The sequence below is a fragment of the Theobroma umbraticum genome, unplaced genomic scaffold, assembly GCF_002168275.2.
Source record: "Theobroma umbraticum cultivar Fairchild unplaced genomic scaffold, ASM216827v3 scaffold_146.0, whole genome shotgun sequence".
NCBI lineage: Eukaryota > Viridiplantae > Streptophyta > Magnoliopsida > Malvales > Malvaceae > Theobroma > Theobroma umbraticum.
Genome location: NW_018397265.1, coordinates 5908636 through 5919497, shown reverse-complemented (window position 1 = coordinate 5919497; position 10862 = coordinate 5908636). Strand labels below are relative to the sequence as shown.

Below are 10862 nucleotides of genomic sequence, written 5' to 3'. Positions count from 1 at the left end.
AAAATTTATAATTAATAATAAATCATGAAAAAAGAGTTTCATAAATAATTTATAAGTAACACATAATTCATAAAAAACTCATAAATTAACGATTTCTATTTTCTATCAATGCAGTAGCTATTTGGTTACGAACTCTACCCATATGACTATCATCCAATGCTCTGAACCCATTTCTTCATCATTAAATAGTTTAAGAAGAAAATTTATTCTATACACAATTAGTTGAAAATAATAGATATTGTCATTTATTTCATAGTTTTAATTGAAATTTTAAGTCTAAATTATATAGTACAAAGTTTTATAATTGTTAAATTTTATTGTAAAATCAAAATGTGGATTTATATTATTTATTTTTGTATCTTTATCAAAATTAGGTTAAGTTAATTTGGTTTTGATAAAAAAATTATTTTAATCAAATAGATCTCCTAATATGGGTTTAGACTTTAATTCTGTTTGAGAAAACAACCGGTTTGCCAAAAACACGAAAAAAAAAAGTACTATTATCATATTTATTTGACATGAACAAATCATTAACATGAACAAACCTATTTGATTTATTTCAATCATAATCAATAAATATTACATACATAAAAAAAATTAAAAACAAATAAACATCACATAATTGACATATCAAACAATAAATTGAGAAATATCAAATAATAAAAAGAGTTTTCAAAACTCAAAAAAATAAAAGAATGATAAAAAAATGAAAAACAAAACTAAAAAAGGAAAAAATAATACTTTAATGTAGTTCTGATTTTTTTGTTTTTGTTCTTTTTAATTTTTGTAAGAATAAAAAACCTCTGATTTGCAAAAAAGGATAGGGAGATTGATAAGGAGAAAAGGAAGAGTATTTTTTTGAGAGAGAAGATTTTTTTTGAGAAAAAATAACTCTCCTAATAAGCTGGCGTGTTTTTTTTTTAAAAAAAAAAAAGAAGAGAAAGCTTTTAATTGAAGTTTTTTTTAAAGTTTTTTTTTTAGATTTTATTCTTTAAAAAAATTAATTTTTTTTAAGAGCTTTTTACAAAATTCTATTTGATTCAGTTTTTACTTTTAAACAATAAATAAATTAAATATAAACCAAGTCAAACAGGTACTAAGTATTTTTATTTATTTAAGTAAATTACATAAAGCACCTTGAAATATTAAGTATTGTTCATATAAAGCGTCGAAGATTGTCTTATTGCAATTTCAACCTACTAATTAGAATGGTACCCCTTTATACTCTCTCTGGTTACGTCATTTAATATGCATTATTTGATTCATGAAATCAAATACTTTGAATTAGTGGTAGAATCAAGATTTTGTTGTGGAGACGGAGATAATATTTATAAAACAATTATATTAGAAGTTCGATGGTTGATAAAAATATAAGTAACTTAAATAAAAAAAATTTATGTAAAAATTACATAAATAAATTCAATTACGTATTAAGTACAAAATAAAAATATTTTTTAACAATTATTACATGCTAAAATTAAACATCTTTAATTGAGCTGGACGATCTTTCATAAAATTAAAAACATCTATTATTGAATTAATGTTAAAATTTTGAATGAGAATGATTAATTTTGAAAAAATCATCTAACATTCTATTATAAGTCTTGTTTTTAACTAATTTCATAATAAAAAATACATGCTTTGATGTTGTAATCAAAACTAAAAAAGTCAAAATAAACTAGATCAATATGTCAACAAAGAAGTAAATTTTCGATTTTCTTATTTTTGGTACATAACTTAGAAAGTGTATATTCTAATTATGAAGAATGTCAAACTTGCATAGATCTAATTAATAGCTTAGATGCATTCTATCATACTTAGAAAAGTCATTAGTGTAATATTTATTTGTAAGATTATAAATACTTTCAACATCAAACGATTAGAAATCATTTTTAAGGTCTAAAGATGTGCTAAGAGTGAGCAACTTCACCACATTCTCATTAAATTTATAATTTAATTCTTGCAAGAATGGGTCAATAGCAGCGAAAAATAAATCAATTCAATAATGGTGTTTAATTATGATATGATCTCTTTGAAGACAACCTTTACCTAATTTATATCTAACCCTCATATCAAAAATATCAATTTCATATTTCTCACAAAACTCCTTCACTAACATAAGAAAAGGTTTCCATCCATCTTCTCTCAATTGTTGGAAACGTTTTGTAGTAAGCGATACTAAACAAATTGCATTGAGTATGTTTTGATAATTAAATTGCAAAGCTTTTGAGAAATCATTTGTTATCTTTAACAACTCCATCATAAAATGCAAGATAAATACAAATTCAAATGACATATTGGTATGTTATAAAAATTATAAAATAAGGGATAAAACTTAAAATTATTATAAAGACAAAATTATAAATTTTTTAAAAAATAAGAGTATGTTATAAAATTATTGTAGAGAACAAATTATAAAATTTTAAAAAATAAAAATTATTATAAAAATTTTAAAATTTTTAAAGAGACGAGCCCTTTCAGCCCCCTCTTTTTTGCCTCTATGTCAAACTTAAATAAAACTCTTGTATTATATATCTTTATTTAACTAAATCTCTCACTTTTTATTAAATTCAAATAAATTTTTAAATTTTTTTTTGAATCAAACAAGTTATTTGGTTTAACGAAAAAAATATAATTGTCCCTAAACTTAATGTCAATAAAAAAATTTATCACCATTAGCATTTTAAGAATAAAAAAATAACTTAAAAAAATTATGATATGTGTATGTGAAATTTATCTTATTTTATTTATATCAAAGAAAAAAAAACACTAATATCTTAAAGTCTCTCTCATTATAACTCCAACTAATTGTGCATTCTTCTTTGTATATTTCTACGCCTCCTTAATCCGGATAAGGACACTTGTATTCTATTTCCAAACATTCTTTTTCCCGTCCTCAGTTGACATCGATAAAAAAGAGTTCCATTTTCTTTCTCGGTAACCAAACAGCTATCTTTTGCCCGTGTCAAAGCCACAATGAGCGAAACCGCCAACCCAATCATCGAAAAGGCGGGCTCAAATTCCGAACCCAACCTCAAGCGCCAACCTCAAGTCGACGATGAAACTTCTGATTCGGGGGCAAAGAAACCCAAAACCAACCCTCCGGTTCAAGAAGAAACAGAGAAAGAAGAAGTGAAAGAGAAGTCATTGGAGATAGAAGCTGCTGTAGCAGAGGATAAAGGGTCCAGGCATACCATGGAGGATGCTTGGGTTATCATGCTCGATGCTACCTTGAATTCTCCTGGAAAATTAAGGTTTGATTTTATCCCAATGAGCCTAAGTCTCTCTTTTTTTTTAAAGGTCTAAAAAACAGTGGATATATTGAAAAAAATGATAATTTATTTTAAAAAGAACTTTTGTTTTGGGTTTGCAGGTGTGGGCATTTTGCGATATACGACGGGCATGGAGGGCGGTTAGCGGCGGAGTACGCTCAGAATCATTTGCACGCTAATGTTGTTTCTTCTGGCTTACCACGTGAGTTGGTGTGTTTTGCTTGGTCTAATTTCAAACATGTTTGATTTTCTGATGCTTTCTTTTAAATTTAGGATTGACAGCTCAATTTCTTTTTCATTTTTTCTTCAATGCGTTTCCTATTTCATAAATCTCACCTCGCTCCTCCCACTGGAAACCTCCCATTTGGAATCTCAAGTTCTAACCACTGGAGTGTCCCCTTGTTTTATGCAATACCACTGCCGTTCATTACCTAGCTAATTAAAACTGCCTGTAGCTTTTAGCTTGTTTTGTGAGTTTCCCTAGACAAGAGCCTTGGGTCGATTTTGTTTCACTGTTTACATGAGATAGTAAAGAATGTAACTAATTAAAAAACTTGCAGCTGCTATTTTTACCATTTAATTTTTCTTCTCGGATAGATGAAACAAATTTGATTTTGCATTTAGTTTTCTCATTATTTTTTTTTCTTACTGTCTACTTTTTCTCATAAAAACGCTTCTGTTATGTGCTAACCAAAAAGCAAACCACAATGCTTATGACTATTATTTGTGATGAATTGTTAAATGGTGCTGCTCCATCTTTCTTCTAGCTCTGTTGCTTTTTAATTTGTACCATTTTCTTCAGATTTTTCACAATGTGGTTCCTTATAATCTTATCATCTCATATGTCTAGGTTATCGATCTCTATATGTTCCATCAAATGTTAGCAGGAACATGTCCTAGAGTGATTGATTTCTAAGTTATACTCACCTTTTTCTTTAGTAAATAAATATGGGTTTCCTTTGGTTTTAGCTTGAATGTAGTGCTTCAGTTAAAAAATTCTCAAATATTCATGTGCCATGAAATCGGACCATTAACAGTTGTCAGGAAAAGATCTTATCCCTGCCAGTAACTGTCTTTCAAGGGGAAGCATTTAAGGTCTTAGTCGAGGAAGATGCAGAATAGGGAAATTGAGAGTATTATCTTTTAAATCAAACATTTGCCAGAAGAATTTTTTCTTACCATTCAATTTTCTCATTCTTTGTTTGCTGTTTGTGAAAGCTGTATTTCGACAAGACATCCTAGACAACCGAAGGGAGTAGTACTTTTAAACTGTTTGGATTGTGATATTTCCTGTTCTTTGCCTATAATCTGTTACATACTTCATTGGTGCCTTGGTACTTTAGTAATGTTAATCTTCTTGCATTTGCATCTAGTATTTGTGGCTTGGTATTATTTGCAGCTGACAGTTTATTGTTCTGTTTTAGTTGCTTGGATTGTGTTGTAAATAATTTTATCTCATTCTGTTCTATGATATTACAGTTAGATGTGAAAGCTGCCAAAAAGGCTATCCTTGATGGTATGTTACATTTTGCATCTCTCATTGATAATATTGATTTGATTTGATTGTCATCTTTATTCTTTTCCATCTTTTTTTTCCTTCTTAATTAAAGATCTTTTTTTTTTTGCTAAGTTAGGTTTCCGGAAGACTGATGAGGCTCTACTTCAAGAAAGTTCTTCAGGTACCTATCATTAGCTGTTTTATGTTGTCTTGCTTTTGGCATATTCCTCCATGCAGTTTCTAGCTTTTTGATCTCTTGAAGTGAAATCATTTTGTTTCCTTTTGTGTGTTTCCTACATCATCAAGCTTGCAATAAAGGAAGTTGGAAGAAGAGATAAAGATGCCTACCGTTATGAAGTGCAGAACAATTCTAACCATCCACCCCTCTCCTTTTTATTTTTCTTTTTTACAAAATCATTTATGAGGCTGTCATTCTAGATGATATGCACAAAAACAGATATGGAATTTCTGCTATATTGTAGAAAGAATAAACTTCAGAATCACACATGAACTTGTTTTCCCCATGAAAGTTCTTTTAATTTTCATCTTCCTAAACTGATCAAAACCATGTGAAAAAATCCTTATAAAGTTTTTGCGTTGGGTGCTCTCTTTGTTATTGGGCTTTCAAGATCATGGCATATATATAATATATATAAAATACAGATGTTGGTAGAACTTTTGATTGAAAAAAGTGGATATATTTGTTCATTATATTTCTAAATTGTCATTTTAAATATATTATTATAAATATTAATAGGATTTATCTAATTTGTTAAATAAAAATTCTAAAGCAAATAATGACTTTCATTAAAAATATTATTTTATTATAAATATCAACGAGATTTATCCAATTTGTAAATAAGAATTTTAATTGCATTGAATGACTTTCATTAACAAATGGCAAGATTAGACAAGAAAAAGCTAAAACCTGAAGCAAAAGCAAAAAGCACAATAAGGTGATCTACTCAGGATGATCTGTGATCTCTATCCAGGCTATGTGTAACTATTTTAATTGCTATTGATGCTACTAGGCCCCATTGATACTTCAGTTTAGAATTGGTTATCCACAGTTTCCTGTTTTAAATTTAGTTGTTCCAAAAGTTGATATTACATTCCGTTCTTGAAAAATGAGAATAACTGAAAAGAAAAATGCATGTGAGGCAATGGCTTAGAAAATTTTCTGTTGTTGGTTTTTCATTTCCTAAAGTCTGATTCATTTTGTTGTTTTCCCTTTTATAAATTTCTATTATAAATCATAGAAGCAGGTGAGAAGCCAACAACTTTCTCTAGTTTGGTACAAAGTTTATGTTACATGATTTCATTCAATCTTATCAGGGGGATGGCAAGATGGTGCTACAGCTGTATGCCTGTGGGTGATTGAAAAAACGGTAACTGTTGTCAACTTCGAATATATTTGATTTCATAATTATAGTATTTAACTAGAGTACTTTGGTTAGAATGTACTGGCAAGTTGTGTGCATATTGTCACTTAGTTGGAATAGTTCTAATTAACCTAGGGAAGGAACATTTATGTTAAGAAATTTCCTTTCTGTTTTCCAACAATTCTGTTATTCTAATATTGTTGTCTTTTGGATGTGCTTTTGATTAATTTACCTTTTGCATCTCTTATAGACTTTAAATAATTTACTACCATGTGATTCATAGGTTTTTGTTGCAAACATTGGGGATGCAAAAGCAGTAGTGGCACGATCTGCTGATGGTTCAGATAAAGCAAGTCCATTGAAGGCCATTGTTTTGACCAGGGAGCATAAAGCCATATATCCACAGGAACGTGCTCGCATTCAGAAGGTAAAGGTTACATGGGGATAAAGCATACTGCAATATCTCGCTTTGTGTGGTTTGGTGTTGAGATTACTTAGAGGACAAGCTACTAAAATATCTCTGTTTGTGTTGGTGGGTTTTTAAAAGAAGATTGATGACATATGTTTCTCTTGGCTTTCTAAGAGACTAGCTTGATGATTCAAGTGTGCATGCCATATGCAGTCAAATGTCTTTGTCCATCAGCTTCAATGGTGAATGATGGGTAATCCAGGCTTGTATTTTACTATCTTGTTTAAAAAAAAAAAAAACAAAGACAGTGGTATTTTAACTCCTATCAGACATGTATTGTCTGATATGGTTGTAGGGTAAAAAGTGTTAGCATATGAGCTGACGAAAGCTAATTGCAAAAAAAGCCCAAAGGCTGTAAGCTGCTTCTGGAATAACTATGCCTGGTTAAGAACACATAATTGGAGTCATGATCTAGAGGTGGTCTTGCTGGAATATGATTCGAAATTCGAATGGCCAAGCCACTTGGATTGGCTGGTTTACAGGCCTAACTGGAATCTGATATTGCTGCTAGGAGTGACTACTGTTTTAGATTTCTTCCCTTTGCATTAAGTACATATCTTAATCTTTAGAAGCCTTAGCATGCCATCTTTTGAGAGCCTGTTTGGCCTAGCTTTTTTCTAGCTTAAAAGCTATTATAAAGCTCTTATGAAAAATAATAGCTTTTAGAATTAAGCTGAAGTTGTTTGGTAAATTTTTTTTATAAGTTTTTTTTTATAAGTTATAATTTTGGTTAAAATTATCATCAAGGGTATTTTTTTTTAAGAGAGTTATATTGTAATTATTTTTAACAGATAAGAATATTTTTAAAACAAAAAAAAAAATTTTCTTGTATTTTTAAAAAAAGAGAAGAAAAAGCTCTTCATAGGAGGTTTTCCTAAAGCCTTTTTAAAAAAAATTTATTCTTTAAAAAAAAGCTACTTTTTTTTTAAGAGCTTTTCAAAATTTATGTTTGGCCTGACTTTTCCTTTTAAGAGATAGATAAGCTGAAAAAAAGCCAGGCCAAACAAGCACTGAATTGTAACTTTTGGCATGAAATTACATTTTTAAAGGAGTCTCCTTTGACTTGGCCAAAAGAACAAAAAAAGAGTCAATCTTCTTTGATACAAAGTTCACTTAAAGTGGCTGATATCTGTGGACTATGTCTTGAAAATTATTCAAATTAAACATTCCACCAAAATGCTTGTAACGAATACTATTTTCATTCTTCATTTTGTTATGGGACCATGTGATGTATGTTGCTTAAACACTGTTTACTTCCCTTCAATGACAAAGTTGATTCCTTGCTTTTCTTCTGAAACTTTGAGACTTACATAAATTGATGACATAATTCTTTCTTGCCTGGTTTCACACTATTAGCTCCACTGCATTTGGAAGATATCTTTCATGTCTTTTTTGTTGTATGATTAAGAGGGGGAACAAGGAAAAAGATATTGGAAGAAAAGAGTCTAAACACAATGTCATAGTGCTCAGAGGGTTAAGGACATGATAAGGACCATTAAGGTGATGATGTTGGAACAAAGAGAAGACAACAGAGCATGTTTAGTTAGTTTATTTGGTTTTGGGTTTATTTCCTTTTGTTTTTTTATCATTTAAGGGGGAAGGAGCTAATACCTATCTATGTCTAGTTCTGGGTGATATTGTTTCAATATACTAATTCTCGAACCTTACATGTGTTCTGTACTGTTTTCTAGGCTGGTGGTACTGTGAGTTCAAATGGACGATTGCAGGGGCGCCTTGAAGTGTCTCGGGCATTTGGAGATCGCCAATTCAAAAAGGTTTACATTGTTCTAATTTAGCAATAGTTTTACTATGGTTTCAACATTCTAACTCAAATAGATGTTTATTTTGATAACTTTATTTTCTTTCTTATTTCCTATTAAAGATATGAAATGTACTTCTCAGCAAAAAATAAAAACTAAAAATAAATTAAGAGGATATGAAATGTAGTCTGAATTGGTATCTTGAAGAAGCTTGCAAACTGCAGGTTGGTGTTGTTGCTACTCCAGATATTCATTCTTTTGACCTAACAGATAGAGAACACTTCATTATTCTTGGTTGTGATGGCCTCTGGGGGGTATGTCTTCTTTTAGTTTCAACATCTCCAACCATGCAATGTTATGGCCATTTATGTCTTCATTTTTTCTCAGTTACACCTTTTTGAGAATGCAACGTTTTCTATTTATTTTTTTCAAAAAAAAATTGTGTAGGTATTTGGACCAAGTGATGCTGTTGAATTTGTTCAGAAGTTACTGAAGGTAAGGTTGATTTATATTCTTTCTTTTGAGTTAGCTATTTATTGATATCTCATGTTAAGTGTCTGGGAAGAGGCAATGCTCCATTGTATAATGGGGAGTTCTGAATTTATTTTTACGTGATCAGGGACGTAGCCACATATAGTTGAGTGGGGTCAATATAGGTGTATAAAAGTAATTTTTTTTTGTAATTATTTTTTTATCCCACTGAAGTTGAGTTAAATCTAAAAAGAGAGGTTAAAATAAGTAAATGACAATGAGTAGTTTATAGTTTTCAAAGAAAAAAAATCTTAAAATATTTTTATATTTGTACTATGAATATGACTATACTTTTTTTATTTGGTTTAATATCTTTATACATTTGTCAGCATATTAGAAAAAAATGCAAAATGTGGCATACATTCAAATATAATTATTCTTTACAAAGTAAAATCATGCATTTTATATATGATCACAAAGAGTAATATTTAATTTTTATTTATTTAAGAATATTACTATTTACTTTTGTCTCTAAATATATCATTTGCTTTTTGCTGACAACAAACATAAAAATAAAATTATATCAAACATAACTAGTAAAATTCATGAACGATTATACCATAGGCATGAAATAGTATCTCATTGTATTAGCTTTTTCTTGAAATAATGTACTCAATTTTATTTTTTGTAAATTTAAAAATTTGGATTTAATGTAATTCTGTCAAATAATACAATGTGTAAAATATCATGTTTACATAGTGTAACTTGGCAAGTGGTATGTGACTCCACTAAAATTTTTTCTGGTTACACCTCTGCACCTGATCAGGACTTGTTGCTCATTCATAATTCAATTTAATATGATTATCTTGTCTGGTTGTTTATGTCTAAATTTTCGGACGTGGCAATTGGCGGGTTGGGTTTGGTCCTTGTCGGGTTCATTTTGTTTTGGGTTTGGGTCGTTTGGAGTTTGGATCATTTTAGATTTGGATCCTTTTAGGTTCAGTTATTTCAGATTTGAGTCATTTTGGATTTAGATCATTTTAGATTTGAGTCATCCAGGTTTGACACTCAGGTTATTCAGTTTGATGTCATTTTAGTTCAAGTTGTAAATTTTTAAAGTAAAATCAATGTAAATTTGATTTGTTTCGGGATAGTCTTTTAGGTCGTTTCGGGTTCAGGTCATTTTTAATTTAGATCAATTTGGGTTCAAGTCTTTTTGGGTTTGGATCATCTCAGGTTCGTGTCAATTTGGGTTCAGTTCGGGTTTATTGGGTTTGGTTGTTGACTTTTTTTGATCAAATCGGGTTAGGTCGGGTTTTGGTTTAAGGCCAGTTTTCCGGACTTGGGTCAATTTTGTCAGCTCTACATTTAATGCTTCCTCAAAAATATTTTGCATATTTGGCAGGAGGGTTTACCTGTTACAGCTGTCAGTCGCCGTCTTGTAAGGGAAGCTGTTCGTGAGAGACGTTGTAAAGATAACTGCACTGCAATTATTATTGTTTTCAGGTACAAGTGATTCTAGTATTAACAATCGTAGCTTCCAGGCTTGCTTTCTTGCTCTTGGGTGCCAATTTTGAAGAGGTTTATTTCTTCTTTGATTGCACAATCTGCAAAAGGAATGTCCATTAGCTGATACTATTCCAAATCATTCAGTTTTGCTTTTCATGTTAGCAGAATTAGACTTTTTGGCAGGTTGTTTGGGCTAGTTTGGCACTCAGCGCCAATGGTAAAATTTGTATCAGATGTTTATGAAAGCTGTTTGACTTGTGGTCCTCTCTGTAACAAGTTGCCGGGCATCTAGATAATCTAACTCATGGTTGTAAGTTGTACCCTTGAATTCTGGAGATGGGTGTCTACTGCTTGTTTTGCAAGCAAAAACATTTAGTAAATTAGTGCTTGTTGGCAGTCATTTTTCAATTTTAAAAGGCCTAATACATGATTTTTAACCATTGTTGAATGGCACAAGTTGGGAAATTCCTGCATTTTTGCTTCCTTGAATGAGAAGAAATG

At 30.2% G+C, this 10862-nt stretch overlaps 1 protein-coding gene across 3 annotated transcripts; it reads left to right on the top strand.

Annotated features, from left to right (window-relative positions):
• The first annotated feature begins 2846 nt into the window (after positions 1-2846).
• Positions 2847-10802, top strand: LOC110422425 (Protein phosphatase 2C family protein). 3 transcript variants are annotated; one of them, XR_002445719.2, is made up of 10 exons: positions 2847-3254; positions 3374-3482; positions 4752-4788; positions 4907-4951; positions 6106-6158; positions 6436-6579; positions 8313-8396; positions 8592-8695; positions 8829-8876; positions 10258-10350. XR_002445719.2 is itself a non-coding variant. In XM_021436315.1 (10 exons), exons 1-10 carry the CDS (start codon positions 2977-2979, stop codon positions 10366-10368), a joined length of 999 nt encoding a protein of 332 aa, XP_021291990.1. In that variant the 5' UTR covers positions 2847-2976; the 3' UTR covers positions 10369-10802. The 3 variants fall into 3 exon arrangements, 2 of the variants coding, with proteins under 2 accessions (XP_021291990.1, XP_021291991.1); XM_021436315.1 differs by having other exon boundaries at positions 8606-8695; positions 10258-10802; XM_021436316.1 differs by having other exon boundaries at positions 8829-10802.
• The last annotated feature ends 60 nt before the right edge of the window (positions 10803-10862 follow it).